The 16,553-nt window shown below is 51.6% G+C and overlaps 1 protein-coding gene across 1 annotated transcript; it reads right to left on the bottom strand.

Moving 5' to 3' along the window:
* Positions 1 to 6,060: 6,060 nt before the first annotated feature.
* LOC119101447 (delta-aminolevulinic acid dehydratase) lies at positions 6,061 to 13,476 on the bottom strand. Its single transcript, XM_037224791.1, has 9 exons — positions 13,400 to 13,476; positions 12,019 to 12,154; positions 11,582 to 11,726; positions 11,013 to 11,111; positions 9,101 to 9,221; positions 8,596 to 8,828; positions 8,017 to 8,133; positions 7,118 to 7,217; positions 6,061 to 6,591 (listed from the first exon to the last, which is right to left on the bottom strand). The coding sequence occupies exons 2-9, from the start codon at positions 12,138 to 12,140 to the stop codon at positions 6,527 to 6,529; spliced, it is 1,002 nt and encodes a 333-aa protein (XP_037080686.1). The 5' UTR covers positions 12,141 to 12,154; positions 13,400 to 13,476; the 3' UTR covers positions 6,061 to 6,526.
* Positions 13,477 to 16,553: the final 3,077 nt, after the last annotated feature.

The raw sequence follows: 16,553 nt of genomic DNA, 5'->3' as shown, positions 1-16,553 counted from the left end.
AGTGTCCGTTGGGCTAATCCATACCTAAGGCAGACAGCTTCCCGAAGGCTCTTGTTCTGCGATGGTGTGGTATAAGGGAAGATAATTCGGGAAAAACGCTGTTGCAGGTGTCCAACACATGTTGCACACATCATGTAGAAGTAACGCTGATCCAAAAGTATGCAACAAAGTAACCACACGATCAGCTCGCAATCAGTCATGCGGGAGACATCCAGGCCAGGACAGTGACCACCGACGGCGGACAGGAGCAGGCCCAGATGAGGAACATATGACAGGTGGGCCTTATTATGTGGCCTGATTCTTAAAAGAGGATCTCCAGTTTTTTTTGTTTTGTCACATTATTTCTAGCAGTTTCAAGCTCCCGAATTTGTTTCCGCCTACAATGTTGCGACAAGTCAAATTTCTTGAAAAGCAGCCAGCAAAATGAAGGCGCATGAAAAACCTGGCGCACTGTGAGCCATCGATCCACTTTCAAACTTCTCACCAGCCTTATCCATGCCGTATTTTGGCATTTACACTGCGGAGGCAAATGCTTCCTTAATGGCCCAAAAGTACCTGCCCGCTCGTGGAATTTCGTCTCTTTTTTCACCTTGAAAGATGACACCCTGCTCTGGGCACTCAAGTCTGAAGTCGGTCTCGGCCTACTAGCAGATATCGAAGAAATCATACAAAAGTCTTAAGTTCGACACTTAACGTTTTGCCTTTAGATGTGCAACTAGCTATGTTTGGCATGTCAAACCAATTTTGTAAGGCCTCACAGAGCCAGGACCACCTACATGATAAGTGGCCTACACATTTGCAATATATTCGGGTCCAATTTTTCATTATCTTTTGGCTTTTGGGGGTCAGGGGCATGGGGAGAGGTTGGGGTGGGGGGCGGGGGGGGGGTGAGAAGATTAATGCTTGGGGCTGATCTTCTATCTCTCTGAAAATGTTATGTTGGCCCTATGGACAGTGACTGGACATAAATCGTCAAAATGAGCCGGCTTTAGTACTGTAGGGCTTGTTGTAGGGGTTAGTTTCCGGTGCTCATTTCGAATTAATCGATGACAGGAAGTGCATTATACAGCATCCATAGACTTCCTGAGGGTCAGAATAAGTCACTGACCTAGAACGACCCGGGCCAACACCTTGTTTTTAGGAACATACTGCCTAGCGTAATCTATGTCGCGTATCCAAATGCAAAACGCAAATCGGTCCTGTATGATTTTTACCATTATGACCTTTAAAAGATCAAACGAGGTCACTGACCCTAGATGAGCGTGTGATCTTTTACTTGGAACAGTTTCCTAGGTTCCAGGGGCCCTTTGCAGAACAACCTGGAGTTTGACTTTGTTTGACCTTATTTGGCCCAAAGGCCATAACCTAAGAGCCTCAAGCTGTGACCTAAGTGAGATCATGTACAGGTCAATACACCCTGTGAGTTTGGTGTCTCTAGCTCTCTTAGTTCTTGAGATTTCAGGGAGGTCAAATTGACTCTCCCCACCCGAGCGAAGGGCGTCCCACCGGCCACCGGGCGCGTGTTAACATTGAATGTAACCGTCGCCGCCTTTTCAATGGTTGCACACTCCAGTACTTCCCTTCCATTGAGCTGACCGCTCGTTTATACGCATCACCGGTTTGAAGTAATCCACATCTGGACCGCAGTTAGAAACGTTTCGTAACCGTAAGGGTGATAATCCTCTGTGACGTTCGTAAAAGTCGTCCTTATTGGATGTAAAACATGATATGAATATACGGGCTGGTGTTGGAATATTTGACCAGCCACAGCCGTTTTAACCACGGATATGGCTAGGATACATACTAGCCAACGTCTGGAGACATATTATGGGAGAGATTGGCTTAGAAGCATGAGAAAAAACGATCATTATATCATTTTTTTACCTCTGCCTTGAACAAATGTTTCAATATCTATGGGTTGCATGCACATGATACTCTAATCACCCACTAATCCGGCTTTGAACTCCAGGCACGGAAGACAAAGTCATTGAATGTGCGCGGTCAATATACGCGAAAATCGTCAAGTGGTCTTTTGGAGTTTTAATTGTTTCGTACCAGTTATGCAGCAATGCGATCCTACCGATGAGAGGAAAACTTCATTATGGTATAAATTGGAACTAGAGGCCTCGTAGTGAAAACAAATCATGCGACGAATATATTGTCTCCTGCAAGAGGATTGCTATGATAGGGCAGACTGTCCCCTGCGATCCGGCAATAGAGGGGGACGCGTCCCTTATCCTCCTCCCCCCTCCCCTGATGTCCCCGTCCCTGGTCATTGGTGGCCGATGCCGGGCCTAAACCAGGCCGTCTCATTATAGCCTCTGTACCAGCCATGATCGGGCAAGCCTAAACCAGGCCGTCTCATTATGGCCTCTTTCCCAGCCATGATCGAGCAAGTGTCTTTCGCGCTGAACAAGGAAGGGCGAATGCCAGTCAAATAGACTACCAGTTTTGCCAGTTTTGAACTGGATATCCCACACAAAGGCTCGTGGCACCACCACACGACATGGGGAGATCGCACGTGGTGGAATCTCATCTACCCGGCCATGAACAGAAACAGCGCTGAGTCACTATCTCTTCCCCTCATTCAGCTGGCTCCCGACGAAAAGGCGACAATGTACTGGAAAGGATCGTGGCCTACGACGAAATATAGGCTCGCCCGTGGGAGCAAAAAAAAAACAAAAACAAAAAACGGCAAAACAGGACGTATAAAGGGCCCGAGTAACCGCGACTAATGGACCGGAGAAACAAGTGGAACCTTTCCGCCTCTGGACCGATTTGATCAAAGTGACGGTGATAAATCTTCTGAGAAGTGCGAATTCAAACGTGATTTATGCCTCGGTTATCTCCATGCATTGTAAAGCTCGGAGAAGATTAATGAGATCCTAATGGGTACGGTCAGGCTGACTGCTCTGACCGTATCCACTCGGCAGTTGACGCTGTAACTATTGCTGGGGGGTGGAGAGGCAATGGTGAATGCTGCGGGTGCAAGTGGCGATGTGCCAGCTGCGACGAAGGCGTGGTCTTGAAACGACACAGACTCACAAGGCTTGGCGCATTACAGGAGACAGTCGTACAGGTGCAGAAATGACTAGGCCACGCGATAACGTCGCCGGCACACTCTGAGTTGTCAGGGCACCTGCGATGTACCGTTGGGATATAACACCAGTTCACTCCAAGAACACTCAATAGCATTCCATGCTATGGACACAGCTGTAAGGCAATGTCTATCTTCTGGTATTTAACCGGCTCGCGACGGGGGTATATTTAAACACCATCACCATAACACATATACGTCATCGTTCTTTGAGCGCTTCCTTTTTACATCGTATCGAATTACCGAAACAGTAGAAAACATTTATAACTCAATTACTCCAAAGCTGTGGCGGCCAAGCCCTCAGAACGTTCAGTCTATTTTACCAAGCAGCGACCTTTGAAACCTGCCGTACCATCAAGTTCCTTCTATGTATTTCGTTACAAATCGGGTGTTTTTTCTTTAGCATTAATTCCTTGACATGATTTGTGGAATATTACCAAGCAGTAATCAAGCGAGGAGCCATGCGCAGCGGAAGATGCATTCACAACGCGCTATAAAAAGCACCAGGTAAACCGACAGAGCCTTCAAAAGATCACCATGCAGCTACTGTCAAGTAAACGCTGAGATCATCGAGGACATGGGCCGCAGACCAATGCTCTAATTTGATACAAGCCTGCTAGCGAAGGGTACGCTGACGCTGCAAAGTGTTGTGAGCATAAACGAAACGTTGGACGACTTCTGTCCCATGCATAGTGGTTTATCGGGCAGCACTGTACCACATGACTGTCACTCGCCGGCAAATTCGGCTACGGTATTCCTCTATCGGATAGGTTTCAAACAATACTTTAACAGTTATCAGGAGGCAGTTTCTAACCTTTGGACGCCATGAAAGCCGGATGTTATGGACTTTGAATGTTGCTATTTAGGATGACACGAGCTTGGACGCTGCGATTCTCCTTTGTCCAGGGAATTTGTACGCTTTTGAATGTTATGAACGATAAATGCTGCGACTTTAAACGTTATGAACTCTGGATGTTTCAATGGGCATCCCCGACGTACACCTCCGGTCGAGCCCCTCCCGCCCGGGCCGCGGCCGCACAGTGACCGGGCGGGCTGACGACGGCGCACCCGGCCCGAGCAGCCCCTGGGCACCACCGCCGCTGGTGTTGGCAGTCGGCGACGAATTCGCAATCTCACTGACCCACGGACGCCGATGGAGGTTCGCGGTCGCGGACGGCCACCTCGGTGGCGGTGTCGGCAACAGTGAACCGCGGCGCAGCAGCGGCACCAGAAATCCATGCCACTTGCCGTGGTGCCCAAGAACGCAGCTCAAACACTGCTCAGTGGAGTAGCTATATTGTCATTCGTCGGCCAACACCTCCCTGCACCGTGGCTGGCCGTGGACAGAGCCAGCCACTACGCCGTGCCTAACGACGGCGCATCGCGTGAAGCAAGCACAACGCTCATAAACAACACAAGGCTAGTTGTGATTGCACGAAACGCACCTATCGCCAACCACGCCACGATTACCAACACAGCGAGCATGCTACAAAACATATCCGGACCACGGTAGGGAACCCAGTCCGCCACCACCCTCCACCGCGTTAGACTTGACGTGCCGCGCAGCGCTGCAGACACTGCTGTATCGCCCAACACACCAGCTAACGTGCGCCTGTGCTGCCGGCCGGCACCAGTCAGCCAAGCGAGGAATTCATCGCTCAAAGGAGTGGTCTGGCAAAATATTGCAACAAAAAGGAAACACAACACCTCCAGTTTCTTAGACCATAGAGTTTTGGCGGATTTCAGCACGCCAACAGCTGCATGGCGGCTGTTGGCCGTCATGCAGCCAACAGGCGTCCATGTCCAAAGTCCAGAAAAAATACTTAACTCCGTTCAACTTCCATGGAAGCCAGGGACAGCTTACGCGTAACATTCCTTCTTGAAGATAGATCCTCTCAAAAAGCATGCGCTTAAGGAACCGGCATCTGCGCCGCTTACACTGTCCGGCTACATCCTTAAGGAACCGGCATCTGCGCCGTTTACACTGTCCGGCTACATCCCAGAAATAGAACCAGCGCAACGAGCAGTTCAAAAATGTTTCGCCGTCAGTATTTCTGCCCATTCAGCTCAGAAGTGGACGGACTCAGGGGTGTGGCAAAAATAGCTCGCACCAACTACTCACCGCGAGTTTGGGGATGAGCACTTACTTGATGCACCAGGTGGTATTCATTACCACGGAAAAGCGCATCTACCCTGCGATGCGCAAGGCTAAAGCTCATAAGCAAACGAAGACGAATAGACTAAAGCAATCATGAATAGCAAGGATGTGCAGCGTTTTTTTAGACGTCTTCTCGCAGCAATGCACCTGAATACAGATATGAAGTGCAGCCATGGTGCCATCACGGCTGTACTACGCGTGCGTCTTTGGCTAGAGCTGTTCTTTTAGTGGCTGTGATTGCGAAGCTTGGCGAAGTCAGATGGTCGCCCCGCAAAAAGTGGAGGCGAACGACACAGATCTCCCTTTTTCAACAGCAACAGCAACAGCAACGGCGCGTGCATGCTTGTAAATGCATGGCATTACACACGCGCACTACACCAATAATTTTCATCCATTCGCATGATGAACAACCAAACAAAGAGAGCAAGTACTTTGAGCCTAGTTATCACAGCTGGTTTTTTTTTTAAAGATTTGACCTGCGCGGTCCTTTTGTTTCAACCGGCAACAATCCACACGCCTCTGATTGGACCAGTCTCGTGAGCATCACTCTCAGGGCATTAATAGCGGATCTCGCAATCGTTATGAAATTGTTAAGCTTGAAATTAATCGGCACAATACAAATATGAAATTATGACGTGCATTGTTCATGGATCGGTTTATCTACAAGAATGCCAAAGGCTATACCCCACAACAAAGTGTGATTAAGTTCGATTTAATGCCGAATTCAAGGGGTGTGAGCGCACCAGGCGCGTTCCCGCTCCAGTTTCACCATCCGATAATAAGCCTCTCAAAATCAGTGCTGCATATTGGCATAATAGCCCCAGGGGCCTCGGGCAAAACCACCAAAGCCCCTGCTTGCCATCCAGAAAAAGTGCACGAATTATACGTATCCTGCTCACACACTCCGTGTCCACTACGACGGTACAAAAAACAAAACAAACAATATTACGGCCGCGGCGCCACGCACTGGGCACGAACGGTCGAAAGAAACGCCGCGTGCAAACAAAATCAAACTGGGATCGTCGTAAATATGACGTCAATGGCTACTGCATAAATCTTAACATAAATAGTTCAGATCTTGCCTTTGTTTGCTACCTGTGGTTTTTTCACAGTCAAGCATATGCGAAGAAACAGTATGACAGCGACTGGCAGTGCCCAGTTTACGCGATAATCCAAAATCCGACTGATCACCATGATCCTAATGTCGTCCTCTCCCATGCTCGGGCAGTGGCCTTGGATTGGTCCAACTGCCAGGCACCGGATGACGTCATTTAGTCCCGCCCCTTCAGCCAGCCGAGCACCTTCGGTGTGTAGTAGGAGATGATGACGTCAGCACCTGGACAGATCGCGAGAAAACATGAGGCGGTTAAGACAGACAATGAAGTGACATGAGCTTGAACGTGAATATCTCGACCGTGACCCGACACATTTCGGTAACTGTCGTTTAGACAACGTGACACTCTTATGCACATAACATCGGCAAACACATGCGTTACGAAGGACTTGCCACTGAAGATGCTAGAACAGCAGGCATAGTGACATCAAATACGACAGCTGCAGTGTACTAAAATGTTCCTCCATACCAGCTCCCTAATATTTTGGTTGCCAGAGCGTACAATAAAAAGACACTCAAGTGCTAACGCGTCAAAAAATCTCCTTGTCCGTGTCAGCTACGGACGGAAGCTACGAACGAAAATAAAAACGAGAAAGGCGCGTTGATCGTAAAAGTCACGGAGGAGTCTGTAAGTTGTTAGCCTCCAACTTAGAGGACATCGCAGCCCGGCGCCCGCCGCGTGCCGCATCAGACCCAAGGCGATCTCCCCGGCGGCGCGGGCGTCTGCGGGGCCCTTAGCCGGCCTCACCTGCGCGCCGCATCGACATCAGCGACTCCATCAGCACCACCTTCAGGTCGACGGCGCCCTGGCTGGCCGCGTGGTGCAGCATGGCATACTCCCCGGACACCTGAGTGCGCGGGCGGAGCGGGGTCAGGAGAGCGGGCCAGCCGGGGCGAGAGACGGCAGCGCGGGGGCTAGGAGACGGCGGCAAGCGGGTCAGGTGACGGCGGCGCGGGGACTAAGAGACGGCGGCAAGGGGGTCAGGAGATGGCGGAGCTGACCGGCCGACAGTACAGGGGTTAGGAGACGGCGGCGCGGGCGTTAGGAGACGGCGGCGAGGGGGTCACGTAACGGCGGCAAGGGGTTAGGAGGCGGCGGCGCATGGGTCAGGAGACGGCGGAGCTGGCTGGCCGGCGGTACAAGGGTTAGGAGACGGCGGCGCATGAGTCAAGAGACAGCGGGGCGGACCGGGCGGCGGCGCAGGAGTCAGGAGATAGCGGCATGGGGATCAGGTGACGGCGGCGCGGGGGCCAGGAGACGATGGCGCGGTGGTCAGGAAATGGTGGCGAGGGTGTCAGGAGACGGCGGTGAGAGGCGGGAGGCGGCAGCGCGGGAGTCAGAAGACGGCGGCGAAGGCCAGACGGGTCCGGCCACACACGGCACGGACGAAACCGCGCCCTTCCACGCCCGTAGAAGCATGTCACACAAGCGTCAGGTGAGATCGCAACGAACAAATCGTCACACCCCAGCGCTGCGGGTAATAACAGACACGATAACCGGATGAAGACTGGGGACAAATCTTTGGTGCCAATCTGCAGCAGTGCCCTCTGTGGTGAATCCACCAGCGACACGACAGCTCGTCGTGCCCGCAGGAGCTGTATTGTCCCGACGCTAGTGTTCGATTGACTTCGCCCACCCATAATCACCTGATATATGAAGAGAGGGTACTGCGGAAACTGATCTTTGGTCTGGCGCACGATGTCCAGGTATGCCATGCCCGGCTTCACCATCAGCATGTCAGCGCCCTCGGCTACGTCCCGCGCCTGGCGACAGGTCAAGACAGGTCAGACGCACAAGTCAGGTACAGAGTGGTCAGGCGTACGCACCGGCTGCGGCAGCCCCAGTACGGCGTCAGCGGTAGGATCCAGTAGTACCAAATAGCTCCCACTTCTGATCATTCTGGGACATTTCCTCTAGTGACAGCCGTTAACGTTTATCTACAGAAACCGGCCAAACTCACTAAAATGCATGCACGCGAAACTTTGCATTAAATGCTCTTAGTGAGCAGTATCGCAACCCTCAGGAATGATAGTCACGAGGGAGCAAATGTAGACACCCGAGCCCACAGCACAGCCTGGGTGCTCCGGGTGCGCGCTTCCATGGAGACCCACCCATCTGGCCACGCCAACACTGAGGTCCCCTCTCCGGTACGCCACCGCCTCAGGTCTGACCCTCGAGGGACAGACCCCCGCCCCCGCCCCGTCCGGCGCCGGCGGGAGGCTGACCACGGCCCGCTGGGCCAGGCCGTTGCTGCCCGGCGGCAGCTGGTAGTGGCGCCGGTCCCCGAACGCCGGGCCAGACCGCGCCGCGTCCCGGAACGGGCCGTAGAAGCCGCTGGCGAACTTGGCGGCGTACGAGAGCACCGAGCAGCGCGAGGCCAGGCCGGCGGAGGCCAGCGCCGACTTGATGGCCGCCACCCGGCCGTCCATCATGTCGGACGGCGCCACCACGTCAGCGCCTGGGACACGGTGACATCCAACACATACGTCAGCATTGCCATGTCAGCGCCACAGGCACCTAGCTGCCTTCATCTTATGGAGGCCCGCCGTATCGCAGAACGGCACAAAGCGTTCACCTCCGGCATGCGTGCTCACTGCTAGTGGACAGTAAACAAACCGCGTCTATCTCAATGGCTGACCACCTATCGCCTAAGGCTGCCAGACAACATGGCAGTGTGTCCGCAGGGTATGCATGACCGTGCCGAGCGGTGGACGGGAGGCCCTTACTCACCAGCGCGAGCGTAGAACAGAGCCACCTCCGCCAGGCGAGCGATACTCGGAGGGTTGTTGATGGTCTGATCCTCGTTCAGGATACCGCAGTGGCCATGAGACGTGTGCGGACAAAGGCACACCTGACGGCGGGGTCAGGGCAGCTCACGTTAACTACGGGCACACTTGGTGGTGGAGTCAGGTTAACTACGGATGGATCTGGCGGTAGAGTCAGGTTCACTACGGACAGACCTGGCGGTGGAGTCAGGTTAACTACTGATGGACCTGGCGGTGGAGTCAGGTTAATTACGGACGGACCTGGCGGTGGGATGAGGTTTACTACGGACAGACCTGGCGGTGGAGTCAGGTTCACTATGGACAGATCCGGCAGTGAGGTTAGGGTAACTACGGGCAGACCTGACGGAGGGATCAGGTCCACTATGGACAGACCTGGCGGTGCAGTCAGGCTCACTACGGACAGATCCGGCAGTGGGGTTAACTACGGACAGACCTGGCGGTGCAGTCAGGTTCACTACGGACAGATCCGGCAGTGGAGTTAACTACGGACAGACCTGGCGGTGCAGTCAGGTTCACTACGGACAGATCCGGCAGTGGGGTTAGGTTAACTACGGGCAGACCTGACGGCGGGATCAGGTCCACTATGGACAGACCTGGTGGTGGAGTCAGGTTCACTTCGGACAGATCCGGCAGTGACGTTAACTACGGGCAGATCTGACGGTGGGATCAGGTTAAGGAGGGGCAGACCTGGCGGTGGGGTCGGGGCAGCTGATCAATACATCTGGTGGCGGAGACAGGCTGTTCTGACAGACACACCTGGCGGTGGAGTCAGGTCGGCCGACGAATACACCAGTCATTGAGCACATGCTAGCGTGGGACTCGGACCCGCCCCTCAAGGTCAGAATGTTATTTTAGGGACCGGAAGTTGCCGAGAGCAGCGTACATATATACCAACTAAAGACACATCAGCAGGCATTGAAAATTTAAAAAAAACATCATGACAGCATGCAAGGTTTCAGTTATGCAACTGTATGCCATATCGAGAACAAAATCAGATTTCCGAAACGAATCACCCGAATAAAAATCGATAAATATAGTGCATGAAAACTACACAATTGCCGCAAAGTACCAGCCCATGCTATTATATTTTTATGCATGATGTGGCATCCGTAAAACAAAATTGGGGTATTTCAGGTATAAATATCCGAATTTTCGCCATTTGGATTCGTCAGAGATTAAGAATATCCCACTAATAACCAGGAATAATAAGCAAACAGAATGTATCTTTGACTTCTCATCGGTGACAACCTCCCAAAAGGAGCACAGAATCATTAGCTGGGTTGAAAATATAAGATTGTGCCACATGTGTGACAAGCTGGATTTATTTCAAAACGACAAAGATGAATTTCACGTAGTCCAAACTTTTGGGAACAGACTACCCAAGGTCTCCATGTCTTGAACGCACACATCATTTTGACCTTGCATCCCGCTTCACTCCAGTGTACACGCCACATCACTATGGCCAGTAAGGTGCCACACGTCAGCGCAGGGCGGCGGCGCCGGCCGCCGGGGCGCCGCTGACGGCTCATCGGGCCGCGCGCGCCAGGAACAGGCGCGAGGCGGCCGGCGCACCACACCGCCCGCCGACACAGCCGAGTGGCTCCATGCTGAGAGCGCCGATCTTCCGCACAGAGCTGAGTTACACAATGAAGGTGTCTGGCGAGGACAATGCCACGAAAAGGAAAAGCGGTTCCCCGAAAGGCCAAGAACGGCCAGTTTCAAACAATCGCCAGCCTTATATAATGGATCAATCATTGCATAACGATAGACCGCACAAGTAAGCCTTGTGGGAAGACTGTCGGGCGGCGGCGGTGCAGCGAGTGGGCGGGCTCGGCAACGACGGCGTTGCCACTCACATCGCAGGCGACCAGCAGCGACGGACAGCACGCCTTGATCACCCTGATGGCCTTAGCCACGGCGTTGTCTGGGTGGTCGGCTCCCGAGCCGCGCCCGTCCTGGAACGCCACCCAACCACGTGACCCTCTGAATATGGCACGGTGCCGGGTTCGGCGCAGGGTCATCAGCGGGGGTCAGCAGCCGACCTCGAATGTAGCGACATTCTCGGTAAAAACCCACCTCCCGGCTCTCAAGACACCCGCCATACTGGTCTGGCCGGCCCGCAGTCCGTTCTGGACACACCCGTCAGCTTGTGCCAAGTCGCAATGGCATGACCATGTTCGATACATATCACAGCTGACACCCATGCCCTCCCCATTGCATAACATTGGAAGTGCTAACTGCAAGGTGCCATGTACTGCAGCGTAAGGCCCGTCGAATTCCGTAGGTTGGCACACAGGGCTAGTGCAGCAATAACGTGATGACGTCGGGTTCCAGCAATACGTCACCGACGAAAACTTCGATCACATCACCCCAATCCAACTCAACACTGGAGATGACGACGGGTTTCGTGTTCCAAGACGCCCACCTTCTCGCCTCCGGGGACTCCGAACAGGAGGACAGACGACAGACCATCTGCGACGAGAGGTTTTAGAACTTCCGCGAGCTTGTTGACTCCATAGCGAGCGACTCCGGGCATGCTCGCCACCGGTTCGACGGCATTATCGTCATCCCTGTGGTCAGCATCAATTCCAATCATGAAATGGCAGAGCTCATCACTGACATTCATGACAACACTGGGATTTGGGGGACAGCTATCCATTTACATGAAACTGGCTCTGAATTTCATGATTCATGTCTTTGCTGCATCATGCAATGGAAAGTTTGACAGCATGTAACAATTTCACAATGTGTAGCCAAACCATGGGCAAAGTAAGCAAATCACAACACCAGGACAAGACTGTGGACTTTGATGTGTTACCATTCAAAGTTAAATGAAACCTTTTTCACTTTAAATGTACTTACACAATGAATAGGGGGTACATGAGGTTCTCAGAATGGATTGAAGCTTCTATCTGATGCCAGCTCCTGGCCACAGGATGATGATATCCACTATGAAGAATGTGACTGGCTGGAGTTGGATCCATGATGTCTTTTCCCTCTGCAAAACACACTTTCATATTCAGTGGATGCATGAGAGTGATGTTGCCAATGGGGCTGGGGATCATGCATCTGGAGACTGGTGTAGGCCCCCCCCCCCTCCCTGAGAAAACAATAACAATTTGCATATTGATGCAAGCTTCAGATGACATACTGTCATTAGTCCCCATGACTGCCCCACAATCTACAAAACATGGCAGTTATTCACAAGTTTGACAGAAATTTTGGGACAGACATTGATCAAATTGAACACCTTTTGTTCAACTGGGGCATGTCATTCTACCTTGGCTACAAAATGACCTAAATCTGGAGAGAAGGCATAATTTGAGGTAGGCCAAATAGACAGGCTGGGTCAGGTTCAGGAGATAAATTATGTCAACAGAAACTGACATGAGTAGACAACTTGCTGCCCATTTAAGGACAGAATTCAAGCCACAATACCCGTCAGGTCAATGAGCTTGCCATAGCATGCAGATTGTGCTGTTGCCATTGACACCACACTGACAATGGGTGCGTCCCAGGGCTATGGTCAGACACTCTTCATACTTGTGTATTCTAAATGACATCGCTGCGGGAAAACCACAATTAAACATTTTGACATCCCAACTTTTAACCTGTACTACTGAAGTACATGTTTTAGAAACAAAAACACTCATAAAATTAATTATACACATACTATTGCACATTTTGTCACTGGATATAATACAACTACCACTAAAGAGATCATGGAGATGCAAAATTTTCAGATTCCATGTTGTCCTAGCAGCACAACTTTTTACTGCTTAAAATATGTTACAAAGACCACAGGAGCAAGATCTGACTGAGACAATGGCAGAACCCATCCAAAACACAGTGCAAAAGAAAATTACACCATATAAACAAGGTCCTAACTGACATCAGGGGTGTAAAAATGGTCCCAAACTTGAAGGCCAGAAGCCATGGTTTCATTCAATTATGCCCATGTAACTGATGCCGTTCATTTCAGCTTACAGCCTGTAACCATTCATAGAAAAATTTAGGTGGAGGGCTTGTTGATACGCCATCTGCGTACCAGGGCTGTGGTGTCACAAAATAAGATTAGGCCTGAGCAGGGGAAAACTGGTAAACCTACGTCCAACGCCACAATGCCCTACATAGCGGGTTTCTACCCGGCTTCGGCCGCTTTCCTCTGAAGGTAAGGAGGCAGTCCTGAAGCCACTCCCCTTTTCCAAACAAACAGGAAGCTACGCTATTACTGCCTTCCTACCTTGGCGTTGATCTCCCGAGCCGGCAGTGGCGTATGTCCCAGGCGGCCTCAAACAACGGAATCCAGCTTGGGACGTACTGAAGGATCAGCTGTTTGGGTTCCGTGTTATATGTAGCTGAGCAGTGTTTTTTTTACTCCGTGTTTAGCTCAGCCGCGTCAGAAATGTCGTAATTTTTGAAACTTTCCAGTACTAAATTCAAAATAGCAAATAAGACAGGCCCGACTGGATTACCCCGACCCATATCACGATGGCACCATGGCTAACAAAGACAAACTGCCTGCAGTTTTTTTAATTGCCATGGCTGCAGTTTACTAATTTTTTTCAGATGAAGCTTTAATAACAAATTGAGACTATCGTTTTCGTCCAGTGTGCAGTGGCGCAAGGCAGGGGGAGGGTACAAGGGGCACGTGCCACCTCCTTAGGTAACCCCTCGAAACCAACGATTAAAGGCCACATTTCAGAGTCTGAATGGCCTATAAGGTCGCCAGAGGTCGTATTCAGGGACGTGCAGGACCGGGCACTTCAATGCCAGCAGCACCACGTAATTTGTGTTATTGATCGATCCTGACTGAATGTTGAATATTTCCAGACGAACATGGCTTGGCCATGTTAATACAAACTGTTGACCCGTTTTCGTCTTCAATCCCAAGGATGGCGTCGGCCTCGACCAACACAGGAGGTCCTCTGCCATTCAGGCTCCCGTCCACGTCCCTGTTGAGCAAATCTTACCCCGACCGACTCGCGGTCCCCTGTTGACACAGAATGCCCTGTTAGGCACTGTGGGGCCCTGTACGATACAGGAGCCCCGATGCAAATCGCGGGCACGGCCTTGTCCCTGCTTGAGAAGTGGGCCCTCAGAGCTCAGACCAACACGGAGCTGAATCGCGGGGTCCTTGCCTATCCCTGCATGGTCCAGATACAGATTCTGACAAAGTTTCTGAAATTTATCAGCTTAAAAAGAGCCCACTGGGCGATTGTAAAACGAGGAGGGCCAGCGGTTTATTCCATGCAGTCATTTAACACGCGCCCGGATGGCCGGTTAGATACCCTTCGCTCGGGTGAGGTTGGGGGGTCAATTTGACCCCTCCTGAGAACTCGGGAACTAAGAGAGCTAGAAACACCAAATTTACAGGGTACGTTGACCTGTACGTGAACTCACTTAGGTAAAAGTTTGAACTTTCTAGGTCATGACCTTCGGATCGAATAAGGTCAATAAGATCATATTCCAGGTTGGTCACGAAAGTGCCGCCAGAACGTAGGCAACTGTTTCTAAGCAAAATGCCACAAGCCCATTTGAGGTCAGTGACCTTTTTTGACCTTTTCAAGGTCATGGTGACCAAAATCATACAAGAGTGCTGTGAGTTTTATATTTGAATAAGCGACAAAGATTACGCTAGGCAGTACGTTCTTAAAACAAAATGTTGACCACGGTCATCCTAGGTTAGTGACCTGTTCTGACCTTTAAGAAGTCAATGGAAGAAGTATAATGCGGCTCCTGCTGTCAATAAATTCGAAATGAGCACCAGAAACTATTCCATACAGCAAGCGTTAGAGCAATAAATCAGGTTGGTTTTGACCTTGGTCTGACCTTCATACCTGACCTTAGGTCAATGTAATTTGCTCATTAAATATTTGTGGTGCCTAAGAAATCGTCTCAGAAATGTTTGGCTTCGTCAAACGCCGAGTTGTTGCATCAGATTGAACGATTTCCTAAAAATTGCCTCAGCTGAAACTTTGGCCTGACTTTGACCAGCCATAGGTCAGCAACCTTACAAGAAACATTTAAATGTTTTATGATAAACGATTTGTTATTCAACTGTCTACAGCTATGCAAAATTTGGCGCGGCTTCACCGCGCCGTTCGGAAACCATTCTGGAAAAGCCTTTCGGGTGGGGGGTCAATCTGACCCCCCACCCGAGCGTGTGCTAAGGCATAATTCTTTCAGTTCATTGACTATGAACTTCAGGCAGAATAAATCTCGCGATAGTGTGTAACTTCTATCCCGTAAAAAGGTTTATATATATAGGCAGGGAAAACATAGCTTCTTTGACGAATGGGCCACATCCGGCGATTTTCAGGCCCTTTATCAACCCTGTGCCCTCCCTTCTCACCAAGGTTCTGGCTGCGCGCCACGGTGAGGTACAGGGAATACGTGCCTTCCACATAGGTTCCGTGGAACCCTTTGGGTCCCTCGGGACCTACGGTTTGATTTGAGGGCCCAAAGAGTCCGAAAGGCCTACCGGTCTTATTCAGGTGACCTTGCCTGAGGGGACGGTCGGACCCTCAAATGCCTACCAGAGGGCCCTGCGCGCTGGTTCGGGGCCCTGGGTCGATAAGGGCCTTTATGTTAGTCGGACACCTCAAGTAACGCACAGTTAGCTCCGTGTCGGTATGGGCCTGACGGCCCATGTTCCAAGCAGGGAAATGTCTGGAGCCAGTGATTTACAATGGTCGAGGCTCATCATCTAGCAGGGCCGCACAGCAGCTAACATGGAGCTTTGTGTTGGCAAGGGGTCCCGAGTCGTCCAGAGTCAGTGTTCGAGGAGGCTTGAATAGCCTGGAGGACCCACTAGGACCGACGATCAAGGACCTGGCTGGAGGGCACAAGGGCCAGAACGGCTGTCTCTAGATCACATAAAAAATCGTTGCCCGTGGGGTCGGGACCTGAAATATCCCCCAAATGCCTCTTGCACAGCTGAGGACCACCTGAGACAATGCGGGCGTCTAAGTCGGCCAAGGACTGTCAATGCCGAATAATTGACTCCCAGTCAGGCTGGGCCCTGGGGGCCGCTTTCCCACGGAAGAGCAAGGCCAGGGACCACGATTTGCATTGGTCTAGGTCTCTGAAACAATGGTTAGGACCGCTGTGCCGGTCAGGGACTGGGCCCTAACGGGTGGTGATGCGTCGGCTAGTAGCCCCAAGCCAGTCACGGGCTTCATTTGAGGAGGTCCGAAGAGGAAGAAAAAGAGGGGGGGGGGGGGGTCTTCGGGACCAAAGGTGGAGGGCCCCATTGGAAGGCTGAAGCACCCGAAGGACTGTCCATAGGTCACGTTAAGGACCCTCACCCCCCCCCCCCCCCGCCTGTGAGGCAGTGATCTCAAATGGAAGTCAGCGGGCCTGTTGTATCGATCGGGGACCACTAGACCACCAAC

Source organism: Pollicipes pollicipes, unplaced genomic scaffold, assembly GCF_011947565.3.
Source record: "Pollicipes pollicipes isolate AB1234 unplaced genomic scaffold, Ppol_2.1 Scaffold_4881;HRSCAF=5763_pilon_pilon_pilon, whole genome shotgun sequence".
NCBI classification, from domain to species: domain Eukaryota; kingdom Metazoa; phylum Arthropoda; class Thecostraca; order Pollicipedomorpha; family Pollicipedidae; genus Pollicipes; species Pollicipes pollicipes.
This window is presented reverse-complemented; position numbering and strand designations above follow the sequence as displayed.

Excerpts from the sequence above, each read along its gene's own strand:
- LOC119101447 (XM_037224791.1), bottom strand. The coding sequence starts at position 12,140 with ATGGATCCAACTCCAGCCAGTCACATTCTTCATAGTGGATATCATCAT. Across the intron at positions 9,222-11,012 it reads CGCTGCTGGTCGCCTGCGAT|GTGTGCCTTTGTCCGCACAC; the intron begins GTGAGTGGCAAC and ends CCCCGCCGTCAG. Across the intron at positions 8,829-9,100 it reads TCTGTTCTACGCTCGCGCTG|GCGCTGACGTGGTGGCGCCG; the intron begins GTGAGTAAGGGC and ends ACCGTGTCCCAG.